This window comes from Vanellus vanellus, assembly GCF_965231255.1.
Source record: "Vanellus vanellus genome assembly, chromosome: Z".
Lineage (NCBI taxonomy): Eukaryota > Metazoa > Chordata > Aves > Charadriiformes > Charadriidae > Vanellus > Vanellus vanellus.
In genome coordinates this window covers 21,789,686-21,808,294 of record NC_138908.1, presented here as the reverse complement: position 1 = coordinate 21,808,294, position 18,609 = coordinate 21,789,686, and the positions used below count along the sequence as shown (strand labels likewise).

The 18,609-nt window shown below is 39.4% G+C and overlaps 1 protein-coding gene across 1 annotated transcript; it reads left to right on the top strand.

Moving 5' to 3' along the window:
* Window positions 1-37: 37 nt before the first annotated feature.
* Window positions 38-16,579, top strand: ALDH7A1 (aldehyde dehydrogenase 7 family member A1). Its single transcript, XM_082497777.1, has 18 exons — window positions 38-225; window positions 346-399; window positions 1,320-1,385; window positions 3,048-3,128; window positions 5,223-5,346; window positions 5,939-6,071; window positions 6,702-6,746; window positions 7,753-7,830; window positions 8,686-8,783; window positions 9,777-9,818; window positions 11,171-11,265; window positions 12,137-12,221; window positions 12,512-12,618; window positions 13,390-13,506; window positions 13,958-14,055; window positions 14,217-14,290; window positions 15,234-15,309; window positions 16,062-16,579. Exons 1-18 carry the CDS (start codon window positions 52-54, stop codon window positions 16,114-16,116), a joined length of 1,602 nt encoding a protein of 533 aa, XP_082353903.1. The 5' UTR covers window positions 38-51; the 3' UTR covers window positions 16,117-16,579.
* The last annotated feature ends 2,030 nt before the right edge of the window (window positions 16,580-18,609 follow it).

The window sequence follows — 18,609 nt, the reverse complement described above, 5'->3', positions numbered from 1 at the left end:
GTGCAACCTCCCCCCCCCCCCGCGCCCCGCCCACCAGGGCGGCCGCCGGCGATGCTGGGGGTGCGCCGCGCTGCCGCCGCGCTGCTGCCGCTGCGGGCCGGGGCCCCGGCAGCCGCCATGTCTACCCTGCTGGTCAGCCAGCCGCGCTACGCCTGGCTGCGGGAGCTGGGCCTGCAGGAGGAGAATCCGGGCGTCTACAACGGGCGCTGGGGCGGCGGCGGTCAGGTGCGGGCGGCGGCGCGGCCTGGGGCGGGGGGGGAACCGGGCCTTTGGCGGGGGGCGGCCTCGGCGTTGGGTAAAGGGGCGAGCGCGACCCCGCTGCTCATTCCCGGCTTCCTGCTTTAGGTGGTGACGACGTACTGCCCCGCCAACAACGAGCCCATCGCCAGCGTCCGGCAGGTCAGCGACACCCGGCCCGGGGAGCTCGGGGACACACACACACGGGGGACCGGGACCCAGCGGCGCCCGGGACGGGAGGAGCCCTCCTGAGGGGTGGCTGGGCCGTGGTCTGGGAGCCGCTCCCCCCCTCGACGGGGGCGGGTGGCGGCAGGGGTCCCGGGGGTGTTGCGTCCGCAGGCGGATGGTGGAGCTCCTCACAGCTCGGGCCGTCTGCCGCAAAGAAGCTTGTGGCTTTTTTGGGGAGAAAAACAGGCACTTCACCCTCTTTGTCCCGCTCCCCCTCCCCGCAAGTATTGCGAGGGCCTCTGCTGCCCGGTTCCGTGTGTTTCGAGGGGGAGTTGCAGAAGAGGGGTGGATGGCGGCTGTTCAGCGGAGCCGGGTGGAGTGGACAGGGGGAGGTGTGAAGGAGAGCAACGTGGCACTCACGTGGTAAAATTTGTGGGAGTCTTCGGTGTGAAAATAGCGCTATGGCGCTAACCTACTCCGTTTGTATTTCAGGGTTCGATTAGCCCTTGGTGTCCAGTAAGGCTGGCGGAGTGAGACAGTCCTCACTGCCTTTGTTTAGTGTTGTTAATAGTAGTAGTATTGAAGATAAAAGAAGATACATGACTATATGATGAATGCCTCCCCTACAGCTATTCTTTACGGATCATCCTTTGTCATCTGAAGGAAAATTTCTGCACACACTTTTTTTTGTATAGCCAGCACATATGCTTTTCCTCAGCAGAAACTTCAAGCAGCTCAAAATGCCATTCAGGGACCAAACTATGGCAGGATATAAACTTCCTGTGAAAGTGGTATTCTGTAGCACAGTACTATCCACTAGAAATGTCTTGAGTTGGATGCAGAAGCTTTTCTATGGTGCTTGTTTTGGGGTTTTGGTTTTCCTAACTTTTTCTTTGACATGCTTCTTCACATAGGCTAGTTTGGAGGATTATGAAGAAACAGTAAAGAAGGCTAAAGAGGCATGGAAGGTCTGGGCTGATGTAAGTTAACAGAGACTTATAACATATCTCTGGCAGGTAAACGCCATTAAATTGTCCTGTCAGGTAAGGGAGTAAAAACAGGTTCATATTGTATATGTTACATTAAAGCAAAAATCTGCAATGAGGACCTCAAGAAACAAACCCAGACAACTTGCACATGTTACCATTGAGGTACAAAGATGAGGACATTGACTTGTGGGCAATGTTTGTTTTGAAAAGCCTGGCAAATTTACCCAGGTTTGTGCCTGTAAGCCATTGCCAACAGGGCTGCTGAAGTTCAGAAACCTTGTAGCAAGCGAATTAGCCCTGTGGGTGTGTTTAACTTCGTGTCGCTGCATGCTTTCTCCCGCGGGAACTCTGCAGAATATTTGGACAACTAACTTGTGGTGATAATCTTGTTCTTATGGGGTGAGGAAGACTGCTGGTTTTGAGTGTGCTTTTTTTTGTTCAACAGCTGTCCTGCTGTTTCACAAAAGAGCTATGTTATCCCCAAACTTCAGTGTTGCATTGCTATGTCAGACAATAGCTAAGCTACTTTTCTCTAGCAAGCTGTAGTTCTTATTGTCCCTGTACTAGCTATGTCCAGCCCACATCCATTCTCTTGTTGGCCATGCCAGGCTTGTTTTTTATAGCTACTTGCCTCTTCTTTGATACAAGCTGAAGCCTGAATTTTGTAAGGTGTTGGGAATTCTGTATTTTACCCATTTATGTTTGCCTTGCCTGAAGAAAACAAAGCTTAGGGCAAACACAACAGCTTCCTCAGGATATGTTAGTACGTGTTCTTCTCCTGCAATTTGTGATTATAATGTTGGTGAGTGTGTGCCAGGTCCTAATATGTATGGAAATAATTCAAAAACAGCCTAACACATAACAAAGAATCAATAGATTGAATGCTTTAAAGCCTCGTCTCAAAGCCATTTGGTTCTAGTTTGTAATTTGGGGTTTTTTTTAGTGAGCCTATCTGAAAGATTTTGCCTGTAAAGAGATATGCTTGCATGGTTTGCATATTTGCCACTTCTGTCTTTCCAACTGCCTGTTCATCAGCAAGTTCTAATCCTGTGAATACTGTTGTATGTGTATGGTTTATTATTGATCTTGGCTATTGGCTATTACCTAACATAATGATACCACATAAAAAAAAATCTTATTAATATTTGGTATATGGGTTTAATTTTTCCATGACTGAGGCTTCTGTGTGTCTCAGCATCTGCTAACAAAGTAAATGCCAGCAGCAATTGTCATACTGAAAAAAAAATTTTGAAAATGTGATGTTAAGTACACTTCAAAAGCTCAGAAACCAGTAAGTGTGGGTTTGTAAAAAATGCTTGTTTCTTGTGGTGCAGCTGATTGTTTGGGGGCACTGTGGGTGGTGGTAGCTGAACAGAAGTAGCAGAACTAATAATCTGAATATTTCTGGCAATATTCAGTGGAACTGAAGTTTTGAACAGACCTAAATGTGTGCGGTGTTATCAGTCCCTGTGAGGCAGGAAACAGTTTATTGTAAGCGGTGTGCATGATAAAAATGAGCAAGTCTTTGGAAGATAGGGGAAAAAGCACAGCAATCACTGATTTCTTACTGCAGGGGTGGAAAAATAGCAGTAAATATGGAAGTCACAAATGTTCAATCTCAAATAGATTTCTGTTGTCTTTCGTTTTGACTAGATCCCTGCACCTAAGCGTGGAGAAATAGTGCGACAGATTGGTGATGCCCTGAGACAAAAAATCAAAGTTCTAGGAAGCTTGGTAAGTTGTTTTAAGAAGCAGCTTAACTTTGCAGGTCGAGGGTGGGGTGGGTGAGGGTGTGTGTGTGAAAACTCTTTCTCATTTTTTAACGTACCACTCTGCAATACTAATCTTAATAATTGTTAAAATGCTGTTATTTCTGTTAGCTTGCCTAAAGAAATTTTAATTTCAGAAAAGGAAAAGAAAAATATTGAAGTAAGATTGCATTCTGGCATCCTAGGCTGAAAATTATAATATATAACAAGAAAAGAAAGTGTAATTCATTCTGAGCCTGTACTCTGGCCAGGAGGAGTGTTACATCTGTTGCCCTGCTGTTTTCCCACTTGCCTGTCAGATAGGGCACTGTCTGATACTAAAGGTGTCCTGAAAAAGACCTTCCTCTAATACAGAGCTTTTAACCTTGAGCTCTTTCTGGTGATCCACAGGATTTTGCAAACTGACATGTGGAGGTATAAGCCTTCAGAAGGTGAGATGGCCTTAATGAGATCTTCTTGCAGTGCTGTGCAGGACATAAAGGTTGAAGGACCACTCCTTTAAAACACCTGCTAGTTGCTAGGGAAGAAAAGCAGACAAGCAGGGAACTTGCCACTTTCCTTTTTCAGGGCTTGCCTATATGTGCTGCTATTCAGAAACAACTGCCAGTGAATAACTCCATGTGTAGTCAAGCCCATATTGTTAACCTACAAAACTTTGTTCTGCTGTTTCCCTTGATGTTGTCTCCTCAGCAGAGTATCCATGGTGGAATTAGAGTGCTAACATACTTTTGTATTCAAAAATGATACAGCTTCCCTGGTGAGTGTGGACAGACATAAGCTTGCTGTATGTTCATTGGACAAAACTTGTTGCTTATTGCCAGACCATTTTTCTAGTTTTCCCAAACAGATAGTAAGTCTGTTCAGCTCTATCAGGATACGTGGTGGACTTCAGGGTGAAAGCTGTGCATGGGTATCCAGGTTTTAGGACTTTTCCTGGCTTTAGGATACATAAAAGGGAATGGTACGGCAACCCATCTTTTCATATGCTGTTGGAAATTTCCAGCATTACCTCACAATGTCCTTGTCAAGTATACAGTTGTATCTTGACTGTACTTACAGACTCACTGCTATGTTTCTAATAGTAAATGTGTCTGATGCCCCTCCATTTCTCGTCACAGATAGGGGCTGTTCCTTCTGTCTTGAGGTGACCACAGGCATCACAGAAATACCTAGAACTAAATTTATTTTAACCTTTGTGTGGGGCATAAAATCTTTTGTCAATCCTTTGAACCTGATTCCTCGCTTAACAGCATTTTCAAGCTAAAGTGGTAGGTGATATCTGCATGAAAGTCACACCTAGATATAAGAGCATGACTGTAAAATGAAGTGTGGGTAAGTGGGTGACTTCTCAGTTCCTAAGCTAGTGAATTTTCTCACTTTTGAAGGAAAATATCTTCAAATGCCGGTTTATTCTCATTCATAATCTATATGTTTGCTGTGTACTTCTAATGTACTTTTAACAGAAGGACATAGTTTAGGATTGAATTCTGCTAGAAAAAAATTAAAAAAAAAGATCCTAAACAACCCAGGTTACTAAAATACTGAAGATGTCAGTGTCTCACACAGCAGTGTTTGAAAGTGGAATCTCTCAAACATTTTGAGATGTCATAAAGTGAGTAGTTTGCTTATGAAAAATGTAAATGACCATTTTATTTGGCTGGAGCAGAGTAATCCCTCTTTTCCAATTTATTCTATGCTTGGTCCACAATGTATACAAACGTCCTGATGGAAATTCAGTGTTTCATTTATCTAAACTTATAAACCTCATTACAGTTGGATATTCCTTTCAGTAGGTTAGTTTTAATTTCCTCTGTTCATTAATTTCCTCTTCTAATTTCCTCCTATTGTATGGCAATGTGACTCCTGTTTAGTTGTCTGTTGTGTTCGTTCTTTAAGCTGTGAATAACTTTGGAAGAGGTGAATCTCTTCTAATAAAAAAATGTAAATTAAATTTTACTTGGTGCACAGATATATTTGACATTAGTGGGGACAAAATGTATTGGGCATGCAAGAGAATTTAAAAAAAAAGTAAATTTGTCTTGCTCTTAATTTTTTTCAGGTGTCTTTAGAAATGGGAAAGATTTTTGTCGAGGGTGTCGGGGAAGTGCAGGAGTATGTTGATGTCTGTGACTATGCTGTTGGTTTGTCCCGAATGATTGGTGGACCTATTTTGCCTTCAGAAAGTAAGTATGTGTGTATGTGGGGTTTTGGTTGGTTTTGTTTTGTCCAAATTAAGAGATGGAGATGTATCTTAAATATACAGCGATGTAGTGCAGAAAAATCTCTGTACTGTGAGTTATTTAGGGAACATGTTGTCTAGGAATAGATGTGCTGGTGGGCAGTAGCACCACCTAATGAGGTAGCTAGCCTGTGGCGTATAGCAAGAGAGAGGCAATAGATGTTCCCTCCCCCCTCTGAAGCATTAGATTCTCTTGATTTCTTTGTTAATGAAGGTGCTAGAGGGAAGTATGTAAAAAGTTCAGCAGTGTACTTAGAAATGAGAGACCTCTTTGTCAGTTACTGGTTAGCAAACAATCACCATTCTGTTAACTAAATAGTTTAAATAGTAAAACTGTGTTTTATCGTTTTATTAGGTTTTTCCACAATCTAGTTAACCTTACTCCAGTAAGCTGCGCAGATCACATAGAATACAGCTCTACACAAGCTAGTGTTCTGATGGGCAGAGGAGTGATGTTAGACCCTTTGCTTAAGTTTTCCTTTTTAAAAAAACATGACATGGATGTAAATTGTGTTACGTTGTGTCTTTGCCTTCAGGACCGGGCCATGCCCTTATAGAGCAGTGGAATCCCGTTGGGTTAGTAGGAATCATCACCGCCTTTAACTTCCCCGTAGCAGTTTATGGGTGGAACAGTGCAATTGCAATGATCTGTGGAAACGCTTGCCTCTGGTAAGATATAGCTCTCCAATGTGCTAATGGTATTTTAAAATTTAGAGAGCTATTATCTCGGGCATGAAATTGTTATCAAATGGCTGGTATTTCTGCGTATTTGATTCTGTCTCACATAGGCTTAATTTCTATTTATTTTTAGGTTCACTTGTAGTCAAAGAGCTTTGTTCTATTTTGTCATAACCTCTTTTATGAGATATTGAGATTCAGACCTGTCTAGGACATAGCCAAATGGCCTGTTAGTAAAGAACACAGGTTGAGGTCTTGCAGCAGTTGTAGCAAACAGTTAATATTTTCAGAATTGGTACAGCTCAAATTAAGAATCAAAATAAGTAGCTTTACTTCCTTTCCCTGCTCCTGCCTTGCTTTCAACTACCTGCTTCACTCTAACGCCTGGCATAGCTCTTGTTCATATGGATTTCAGTTGAAGCTCTGAATGCTTAGCTGTGGAAAGAAACACTTGAGTTCCTGTCTTAACATGCATCTGAAAACCAGCCTAACCAAAGTGTGCTGTGTTTTAGATACCTTAAAGTTAGCATGTGTGCATTATTTCCTATTCTTAAAGAACTGAAAAGAAAATAATGTAATTCTTTTTTTTAAGGAAGATTTTTTTTTTTTTTTCTTTTTTAGGAAGGGTGCTCCTACAACATCCCTCATTAGTGTTGCTGTTACAAAGTGAGTTCTGGTTTCTTTGCTTTCTGTTTGGCTTTTTAAACAACTTATTTTCTATTTGAGGTAGTGCTTAGTGGTCAGAAGAACTTCTTTCCCCTTGTTACCTAAGAAATAACAATATATATAGGATGTTACCTATAATGTTGGCCATTTTCTTCTGGGACCAGAGCTGTGCTAGCTAGTAGGGCTAGCTATGTGGTTTGCTTCCTTGTAAAAGATGAATTGCTCACAAAATTCAACTTCCCTCAATCAAGGACTCATGTTTCAGAATCATCCCTATTTTGGGGAGTCTCAGCCCAACATCAGCACCCAGTTTCTTGGCAAATTCTTCTGGCTGGCTGTGTAGACATATATCCTGAAGATGCCTTCACACAGTTTTTATTATCCAAACCTCGTAACACCTTAGCATGTGTTTCCAGGGTTCAAAACTCATTCTTGATAAAAAGGAGAACTCCAAAGAATAAATGTCACAGCGATACTTACTCTGGGTTTATTGTTACTTTGCTTACTATATTAGCATTTTAAGTACTTGTCTATTGTGTGCTACAAATAATATTTATTTTTAACTGCTGAATATAAATAAGCCTCTTAAAAATAACTAATTAGAAAGTCTTGTAGCTTTAATTTTAACTCCTGAGAACAATGGCACTAAAGTACTTATGAGTATTTTTTGTGACTCCATGAAATTATATAAATGTCTCATTCTAATGGTGAAAGACTGTATGGCCAAGGTTTTTACACACTGATCTAATGCATGTCTGAACCAGTTGTGTGGACACATAATTAATATATTTTAAAGCCTAGTCTTACTTCTGTGTGAGCTATGATTGTAATACTAAAATCCTTGATGAGGGAAGTGTGTTAGGTTTTCTACAAATTACACTGCAAGATTGCTGCTTTTTAAAAATCTGTAGCTTCTTCATGTGCATGGTCAGACAGTTTTAATGGTTCATTCTCTATTACGTGCACATGTAAGAAATCTCTGAAATTTTTACATCTTTCATTCTAGGATAATTGCCAAAGTCTTGGAGGATAACAAAGTGCCTGGAGCAATCTGTTCTCTGGTTTGTGGTGGAGCAGACATTGGGTAGGTAACATTTCTTGTGGTTTTGGAAGATGGCTAGAGGATAAAGAATGTTTTTGAGGTACTTCTTGTAAAGTTATGCTGATTTCCAGGAGTTCCTGGTACATGCACGTACCTGTTACCATCATCTTTATCAACCGGTCTGAAACTCTGGCCTTGCTGTGAGCATGATATGTATTTCTACTTACTGTTGTGAGATCAACTGCTAACAAATAATTTAACAGATATTTACTGAAGCGACATGACTAAGCTTATATTCTACTTCCACATATGCTTACACCCAAAGAATACAGCTAATAGTAAATTCCGCTCATCATGTTGTTAAGAGTTTTTAATTTCTAGCCTATTGGCCTTTTCAACCACTTGTGGAGGATAATACTTCCCCATTTTCCATGCTCACATGCCCATAGTTGTACACCTGTGCTTAGAAGCTGTGCAAACTAAATTGTTTTGTTTGATTATTACAATGAGGAAATTCTCATCAGACGTATCCTTTGAGCATTTCAAAAGAAGACAAAACAGATGATAAACATTAAAAAAAGTCATAGGTATGCATATTTTCTTAGGGAACATAACAACTGGAGCTGCTCTCACTACGTACTTCAGATTAAATTTCAAAATTAATACAGGTGATGCTCTTATGGTTTGAAAAGGGGAAGGAAAACACCCTTGTTCCTCTTTTCTGGCTAAGGAAAAGCTTTCCTACCATCTGCTCAGTGACTTACCTGATGTTTTGAAGAAGTGGCTCTGACTTTAAAAGATCTCCCTGGTTGAAGTGGGTTTATGTGGAAGGTGCAGGCAGCTTTTCCAGCTGTCTGCTCTTCCACTGAACATGGTGGTATGTCTCCCCTTGTGCAGGACAGCAATGGCAAGAGATGAGAGAATGGACCTGTTGTCCTTCACTGGCAGCACAAAAGTGGGCAAGCAGGTAGCGCTTATGGTTCAGGAGAGATTTGGTGAGTGTGTAGGGTCTTCTCCACTTCATATCTTTCCATGGTTGGGAAAGGCAGGGGAGCTCCATGGGATTTTAAAATAACAGCTTGTTTCCCTTACCTCTTGTGTTACCTTTCTGTTTTAAAAAACTTGGTGGAAATAGGATGTTGAAACTGCTCAGAGCTAGATAATACATTTTTCAGTTAATTCTGCCACAACCCATAATTTTTTCTAGGGTATCCACAAATCCATGTTCTTGCAGTTAATTCGGGGCAGGGGGAGGGTGGCCCATGAACATAATTGTATGGAGATTGTTGAGATGAACAGCCCGGGCCTATGGTCTTTTGGCAGTGTGTTCATTGAGAAATGCCCCCTTGCATTTTACTCTTTATAAATACAGGAGAAAAGTTATGTTTTTGTTGCAGATACTGAAAAGTGTACAGGCATGAGTACATGCACAGATGCTGGATTCTAACTCTTTAATCAGAAAACCTTGTGAACAGGATTTTCTCATTTTATATATTTGAAGTTCTTAGGAGTGTTAAAAAAAAAATCAGAACAGATTGCAAATGTTCACCCAGAAGTAGATGGTGATTTATTTATTTTTTTCTCAGATTCGAGGTGAAACAGTTGCCAGAGAAATAAATGTCTGGTTAAATTAACGTATTCATTTTGATCTCTGTAGCACCTCCTCCTCTTCTTTGTCTGCAGCATAAGTAGTATGATGCAACTTTTTCTGTTTTCATCTCTTCCTTTCCAGTGCTAGTTTTGCCTATTTTTCTTAATCTTCTTTCTGCCATAACTGCTCTCCAGGTATCTTTCTTCACAATATGTGATAGATGTAGTATTTGGTGTAATTTTCTGCTTTGACTGGAATGATTAGTTGACTGTGATGCCTAAAACTTTTTGTCTATTCAGTAAAATATGTTTAATGAAACCTAGCTTTAGGTAGAGGTGAATGCACTGAATGAGGTGCATCTACGCATAACATAACATGTTTTGTGTGTTTTTATTAGGTCGAAGTCTGCTGGAACTGGGAGGAAACAATGCCATTATTGGTAATATGCGCTGTAGAGATTTAGTCCTATAGATGATATTTGGAAGTTAGTATACAAATGTTTGTAGCAAATTTTCTGGGCTTTTTTTCTTTTTTTCCACTCTGGGTTCTTAAAAAGTATGTAATAGAATGTTGGGTTTTTTCTGTCTTCAGTATTGTGGAGGGGTAGTGTTTTAAGATAAAAATTAAAGATCTTATTTGTATTCAGTGTTAAAGTGATTAAAGGAATGAGAGAAGCAGTAAGCTTCAGTAACGGATGTGGACAATGCTAAGTGAATTTAATTTTAGCGTAGTTCTAATGTTGTGAACACCACATTTTTAGCATTTTAGAATACCAGTACATATATATAAAGTCTAAGGCTTTTATGATACTTGAAAGCAAAGCGTGCTGGTATTTATTTCATTAGCACATTTTACAGGTTTAAGTAGCTTAGGGTATCATCTAGTTCCCAGAGAGATATAACATAAACACTGTGAAGCTGAGCTATGTGGCAGAAAGAAAATATAAGCTAGTTAAATACCTAAATTGCTGTCCCATTGTGTTGTAGCCTTCTGTTTCACCTTTCAGTGAACAAACGTAATTAACTATCTAGAATATTAAGCTCTTTTGAAAATCACATTTGAGCAGTTCATTCTTTTTTCCCTGTGCTGATTTGCAGCCAGTAGCATAAACTTGCTTTATAGTTAGAAAATTGTTTCCTTTTTCATATGAAAGTCCTGCTTTTTCTGGAATTGGCTTTGGATGATAGCATAAACATTGTTTGGTTAAACTTTGTCCCAAAGATAATAATAATTTTGGATACCCAGAAATTTCTGTGGGAGTGGTTAAGCTGAGAGATATTTTGGGGATCTTTTGAGGATGATACATACTAGCTTTGCTTTCAACATCCCAATGTCTTCTAGCCAGATGAATTTGTTCAGCTCATTTGCATTTTACATTATTGAGTACCTGTGTGTTTTAGCTAATTTTTTTGCATGCCATCTGGATACACTTTACCATTGTTTCTCTGTGCTGCTAGACTTCTTCTCAGCGAGAGGAGGACAAAGTGATGAAACTGTTAGAAATTGCTTGTAGTTTCTTGAATTAAAATGAAGCTGAGGTTCTTTGCAAACTTTGTTGCAAAAGTCTCTTCAGTTGTTCAGACCTACATTTATGTCCAGCTGCGTGTGTCTAATTCCAGGTGTAAAAGTGATAGAAGTTTTGAGGTGTTTCTATCTTAGTGTGCCATGCTAGTGCAACTATCCCCAATGCTTCTTGACCAACCTGTCAGTTTATTGTATTGTTTAGTGTCTTAAGTCTTGCGAACTGCCTGTTTACTTCAGTAACATGCTGATGTTTTAATTTTTGTGAAGTATTTGAAGATGCAGATCTGAACCTAGTCATCCCATCTGCTCTATTTGCTGCTGTGGGAACAGCAGGTCAGAGGTGCACGACTGCCAGAAGGCTGGTGAGTAAATCTGTATTGTCTGGTTTGGGTAGCTCTTGAATTTAAACTTATTCCAAATTAGCTCGTAAAATGCCTGACAATTCCAAATATTATGCAGAGCAACAAATAATCTTTGAAACATGTTTTTACTTTGTCAAAAAATCAGTATGATGGGAAAATAAGATGGTAGTTTGTCATTTCACTATAATTCTAGTTTCTTTGAATGTGTTTCTAAATTTATCTGGTGCTAAAACTCGGGAAAATAAAACTTACCATAGTTCCTGAATTTCTCTCTGTTTTCATTGCCAGACCTTCTTTGCTTGTGCCTGCTACAAATGCTGGTGCGGGGTTTAGATTTCAGCAAAGCAAGGGGATATGTTTTGCTTTCTTTATTAATTTTTAATCAATCCTTTTCAACAAGTTTAAAGGTGTTATAATGTCAGCCTGTGTCTGACATTGATCTTTTCAGAGTTGGGTTTATTGGGTAAATATTTGTCAAAATTGATGTGGGTTAATTTTGAATGTATAGGAAGGGCAGTGATTCCTCAAATTATAGCAATAAAAATCACTTGAGTATTTATCCTAAAAGACTTAACTGAAGAGTTTACAGAACATGTTGATACCATTGATCTGAGATGGAGTAAAAATAAAACAGGTTTTTCTTTCATTGTTTCTTGTAAATCTTCATGGTGAAGATTTTAAATCTTCATTTTGTGATGTTGGTGCTGTTTTGAGGCCTTGTTCATGTGTTTATTTTTAACTTTTGGATTTGCTGAATATGAGCAACACTATCTCTACGCTTCATTCAGCCCTCTTCGAAGTGCAGTAGTCCTTCAAGAATAGTTACATAGACTGAGCTGTCTTACAGCCTCCTTACCACATTTTTGTTTAGTTCCTACATGAAAGCATCCATGACGAGGTGGTGGCAAAGCTTGCTAAGGCCTATGCCCAGGTCCGCATCGGTGATCCATGGGATTGTAAGTAGCTATTTCCAACTCATGGGTTTAGGAGACAAGTTTCTGTTTGTTTCTTTCTGTTTGAATTCCGAAGAGATTATGGATCAAACCTGTCTGATTGTAGCAGTTTACCAGGGAGTGGGGATAGCTGGTTTCATTTAAAATACAAACTCTGAAAGGGAGATGAAGAATCCGGCTAATATTGCTTGTCTTGAACAGATTAAATAATTATTCACAAAATGTCATGATAAGAATATTTGCAATCACACACAGTTTTGCTGAAAGTGTGTTATTGGATCTTTTGTTTTTAGCTGACACTCTGTATGGACCTCTTCATACCAAAGAAGCAGTGAAAATGTTCCTTGATGCAGTAGAACAAGCGAAAAAACAGGGTGGCTCTGTGGTCTATGGTGGAAAGGTGATTTACTTTTATTGTCCCTGCTACATTTAGTGCTCTACGGAAAAAAACAAACGGTAATGTGGTGGCCTAGGCCAAGATTGTACCTCAGTTTGTCCTGTCAGCCATTATAGGATGTTAAGTTAATCAGTCTGAGAATGTTTCAATTGCAATCCTGTCTTAAGTGTAAAGACAGGTCTACTTGGAAGCTACCTTCTCCTCTAAGAAACGGCTAAGAGCTTTTGGTTGTTCCTTGCACTACTCCCTAGTTGCAGGTAATGGTGAAAGTACAAACAGCAGTGTAAATGGTGAATATCAAACACGTAACAAAGAAAAATTTGTGCTCTGTCCCTGGATTCACAATATCAAACTTGAGGAAATACTGAAGATTCAAGAGAGCCACTTGCACATCTTCATCATAAGGGATGTTTAATTCTCATGGATTTAATGTTCTGGGAATTCTTGTCTTTCACTGGCACTTTATTCCTGCTACCTTTAAAGTTCTCATCAGCTTACTAATCATGTTACAAGTAGGACAAAGCAAGTGGGTTTTGTCAGCTGCTAAACTTTGAGATTTAATAACCTGCTTAGTAGACTAAGTTACGTTTCTGTATTTTAAATACTTAAGCGAGTGAAATTTAAGTTATCTACTCAGATGACCTGACCTTCTATTTCTGATTGCTAGACATGACTACAGTAATCAGACCTTGAAGGATTCCCTTCCTACAGTAGTACTAAGCATGATGTGGGTTTGAACTTACTCAGTTGTTTCTTCTTTTATGTGTTTTGAAGGTTATAAATCGCCCTGGAAATTATGTTGAACCAACCATTGTGACTGGCCTTCCTCATAATGCACCTATTGTCCACACTGAGACATTTGCCCCCATACTGTATGTGCTGAAATTTAAGGTAATATATCAATGGGGAATTAGTCAGGTGTCAAGGATGCTAACAGAAGAGTGAGGAGAGAGATTTCAGATGTATGTCATGTTCATGTAATTGTCCCAGCACTTCAAGAAGCAGTAACTCTTGTTCTGCACTGTGGGATATCCACTGTAATAGCTTACCTCACTGTGTAGCTACGTTTATGCATTTTTCGTAAAGAGCACTGGAGTTGAGATGAGAATCTGTACAGGAATAGATTTTTATTGTTCATGTCAACCTGCTCAAAAGCAGGTTGTGTGTTTTGTGCAATGGTGGAGGTATCCTGTTCCTGACTCGGTGTGGGTATATTTGCCAAGTGGCATTCAGCATATTTGCATTATGGCTGTGGTATGTTGGGATTTTTCTCACAGTGCTTCTTTGTAGCTGCTTTGCTTTGAATGATCATGATTTAACCGTTGACACATGCTCCTTTTAGGAGGAAGAGGAGGTTTTTGCCTGGAATAATGAAGTAAAACAAGGTCTTTCCAGCAGCATCTTTACCAAGGATTTGGGAAGGATTTTCCGCTGGCTTGGGTATAATTTAAATTATTTTTCTACCTTCCTGAATCACAAGATAGGAGTCTCTTGTGTCTTTTGTAAACCTGTAGACAGTGCTAGTTGAGCATTTTATAGCCCTCATTTTAGGGAGGGAGCATTTCCTGATCCTGAGGAGCAATTATGTGTTGTCTTTGTAGGCCAAAGGGATCTGACTGTGGCATTGTGAATGTCAACATCCCAACCAGCGGGGCTGAGATTGGAGGTGCTTTTGGTATGTTATTTATGGTTTTCTCTTTATCCTTTAAATTACTAAATCCTCTAGCATCAAGTCTAGAGCTGTGGCACTATTCCTCAGGCTTCATTTCTTTTAAAGGTGGGGAATTCTTTTCCCCTGATGACACTGGAAGAGACTAAAACATTACCACTGTAAAACTAGTATAATGTAGGTCTCCTTCTCTTATTTTTCAAGGTTTTAATCAGTCCATTTAAATAACTAAATCTTGAAGAAATCAATGAAGTGACTTTTGAATTATAATGCTTTAGCAGAAAACAGAAATTGACTAGAGGTAGTTGGATTTCAGGTTTTAAAAATGTCTGTATTTGGTTTTCAGGTATTCCGTGCATCATTTTTTTTCCCCCTCATCAAGGGAGTGTAACTCAGAAATATGTTCTGAATGTGTTTAGAGATGTGGCTGAGTGGAAAATTGTTTAAAACAGTTTTAATTAAAACAGTCTTGAGCATTTTTGTTCTGTATGTTTGCATGTGTATATAAAAACTACAGCATAAACTATTTTTGTGAGAAGGTCTTTAAATACATTTCTGCCTTTGCTTCTCTTTTTTGTATATACTGAAGGAAGTGAGGGGAGGGAAGAAGAAATATTCACCTTACCATTTAAACAGTACAAAAACCAGCACATTCTTGTACTTTTGTCTCATGTTAAAACGAAATATCTTTAAAACAAGGTCCTCTGGTGCCAGCATGATGAGACTTTCAACTCCAGGCAGATGTTTTTTTGGATGAAGCATGAGGAGAGAGCTAGCTGTGTTGAGTTGTATGTGGTGGTGTTCTAGTAATTTATTTCAGATATAGAACAAGAGCAAGGGAATAGCTTTTCCCATGATTTTTTATAAAATATCTCACTTCCTGGAGTTAGTCCAGATTCCCATGCTCAAAAAAAAATTCAAGTTTTCATTTATAACCTTTTTCCTACAGGTGGTGAAAAGCACACTGGTGGGGGAAGAGAATCTGGAAGTGATTCGTGGAAACTTTATATGAGACGGTCTACTTGGTGAGACAGACTTTTTAAATTCCAAAGCAATCTAAATTACAGATAAACTTGTAAAAGTTCAAAATGTATATGTCCTTGATTACAGGAGGTTATCTTTGCCTTTTCTTCATGCAGGAATTTATATCTTTGTTCCTAGTAGAAGATTATTTGAAGGGTCTATATAAAGACCTTTCTTTACTCAGTGTTCTTCAAAAGGAAACAAAAAATATATCTGCTTTTTCCCCCTCTTTCCTAATTTTAAACTTGGCTAAAAATTAATTTACTGAAACCTGTCAGGAAAGCATGAAGTGGCAACCACAGTGAGAAGGCCACTATTGCTAGTGGTGGGTGATTTTAGCTACGTGTTGGGTATCTATCCATAAATCTCCTGACTGCTTGTAGTGGTTGACCATTCCTGCTCTCTGCTGGCCTCCCTAGCCTTTACATCTGCTAACTTTGGTTTCCATGCAAAGGCTTAGGAACATGAGAAATCCCACCTTGATTTTCCTTTATGGACATTCTCCTAGTAAGAGATTAAATAGGGAATGGTACTTTACTTTCTCTTTGATCTGTCATGGAAGAGATAATGGTGAATGTGGCTTTTCCCCGTACATAGTTACTGTATTGAAACTGGAGTAAATTCAGTGTATAACTGCTTACAGAAGTCTTTTATATATGTGTATCAGAAATCAGAAACCTCGTACATAGGAAACGGACTGTATAATCTGTCTCAGAGATCAAGTCTGGTCTCTAAATACTTGTTTCTCTTCCAGTACAATCAATTACAGCAAGGATTTACCTTTGGCTCAAGGAATCAAGTTTCAGTAACAGCCTTATGAGCGGCCATGCCATGAACTCTCCTAGCATTTCAGAATGAAGCACCTTCTAAGCCTCGTGGTGAAGAAGACTAATTATCTGAAACTTATCTGCAGCAAGGATACTAATTCTGTCAAAAAAAATCAGCTACTCTAATATTGCTTCACTTTCAATGTATGAAATTACTACTTCAGTCTTCATATGAGAAGTATGTGGTCTTTGGGAGGAAGGGAGGATGACTGAAACTAACAAACTCGGGTTCAGGCAGCCTGGATAATCTTCTCTTGCCTTATCACTATATTTCAGTATCAACGCTGTCTGTATCCCCTGCCTCCTCACCACTCACTGATATTTCCAGCTAGTAGGTCTATGCTTCAAACTACGTGCTGAGTTTCCTACAGATACCTGGTGCTGGGGGGGTGGGCAGTACAGGGCTATTTTTCAATGCATAAATAAAGGTACATTTTGTGAGATACCTTGGGCTTCTAGTTTTCTTTTTGTTCATTGTTTTGGAGCAGAAACTTTCATTTGACTGTCCATTTTCACACACAGAGCTGCTCGCTGGGAGAAGTATCACGGGGCTAAAAGAGCTGCTTTAGTTTTCCTGCCTCTCCTTCAGAAACAAGACTTTCACCTGGTGTGTTGGGAGTTAAGGGGCAAGACCAAGGGCTACTGCAGTCTCTTGGATCCTCCTTTTAATGCTGGGAGTCACAGCCAATTCAGGTTGTCACAGCCCTTGTGACACCCTGCAACCAAACTCGCTGAAGAACTGGAGGTGCAGCCAGAAGGAAATACTCTTCCAGAGGGAATTTGCTGACTACAGCTGTCAGCACCTCATTTAGGAACCTTGCTCAGAATCCAGATGAGAAAAGGCACTATGCTGATTCTACCTTTCCACAGAGCAATGTCAGAGGTTTTTAATGCACTGTTTTTGGAGGAGATTTCTTTTCCTCTCAATCTTATGTACCAAATTTCCACAGTCTCTGAACATGGCAGAACTGTTCATTTTGGGGTCAGATTCTGGTACTCTGATTTGGCTTCTGATTTATTTTGGTGTTAAGATGTTACAATAGCAGTGTCATCCAAATTGTATTAAAGGTCCGACATACCACAATGCTAGCTGGTCTTTCAGCTTAGTATCTAGTTTTAAAATACATAGTGCTTTGAATTTGACATCTGTATTATAGAAGGTATTTTGGATGTCACTTTCTAGAGAACAAACAGTAGGCAGCCAAAGTTTTTTCCTACTGAATTTCAAAGTTTTTTTCCTACTGAGTCTCTTACAGCCAGGTGAACTCTCTCCTGTAGTTCTTTGTGCTTGGACATTTAATTAGGAAACAGATTTCATGAAAGCATGTTGTGTATTTGCACACAGAAAGAACTGAAATTCCCTAAGCAGGCAGATAAATCATTAGCAGATAGAAACAATCCAATTTCCAAATTTGATTATTTTGAAAATAGCACAAGTTATAGAGACTGTATGCTTTAATGCTGTTCTGTGGCACTGAATGTTACTATGAAACTCTCAACAATGAAAAACGAGTTCAAGAACTTCCCTCTTTTTTTTCTGCGTTATTAATAGTTTTTGGATAGCCTCATTATATCACATCTGTTGTTCTAGAAAATAAAGGCGTTCTTACTCTTTTGGAAAAAATAATTTCACAAGTCCAGTAATTTTATTTACAGGAATAAGGTTAATTCTGCCATCTGGTTTTAAATAATGTGAACTCAGGCCATGGAATGGAATAAAAACAGAATGGTGAATCTGATGTTTGACTGGTCCTCAAATCATCTGAAAATAAGTATGAACGGAAAAAATGTAAGAATGTAATCAAGAGTGTGACTCCATAGCAAACATGCTAAAGCTTTTTTTTAAAGGTTAACTTGACATTTTGATATATAATACTTCTGTATTATGAGGAAACCCATTAGATCTTCTTTATGTAGACCAACATGGGCTCTGTCTGTAAATAGATTACAAATACATCCTGACTTTTGCTAAGTATATGAATTACTATTCCGAAGATCATGTCATCAGCATTGTCACTGGACTGCCAGTATGGCATTACAGCAGGTAATCATAACGCTTCATCTGCTTCCCAAACAGCTGTGAATTCCTTAGATGATTCTTGCAATTTTCTTCTCTCCACCTTTCTACTTATTTGGTTACCTGTTCTTGAAGAATCCTACCTGAACTGACTAACTGAGTGACTTCTACTGAAGTGGCTCTGGGAAGAGTGCCTTTTAAAGACAGCTGCATATTGTAATAGGTTTTGGCAAGGATTTAGGGGCCTATAAGCAGTTATGATTATGATGAAGTATTAAACTAAGGAGGTTTAAAGATACTGTAAGCACCCTGTTTCTCAATTTCTGCTTTAATTTGGAAAGTTCACTCAGGAGACTGTAAACTGCGTTAGCTGTCATTGGGTTATCTCACCCAAGGAAAACAATTTGAGAATTCGTAAAATGTGTCTTGGAGCTACTGGTATGTGCAACATAATGAAA

Bases quoted from the DNA above. Each gene is read 5' to 3' on its own strand.
- ALDH7A1 (XM_082497777.1), top strand. From the start codon at position 52: ATGCTGGGGGTGCGCCGCGCTGCCGCCGCGCTGCTGCCGCTGCGGGCC. The intron at 5,347-5,938 runs GTAAGTATGTGT...CTTTGCCTTCAG, and splicing joins ACCTATTTTGCCTTCAGAAA to GACCGGGCCATGCCCTTATA. The intron at 11,266-12,136 runs GTGAGTAAATCT...ATTTTTGTTTAG, and splicing joins GCACGACTGCCAGAAGGCTG to TTCCTACATGAAAGCATCCA.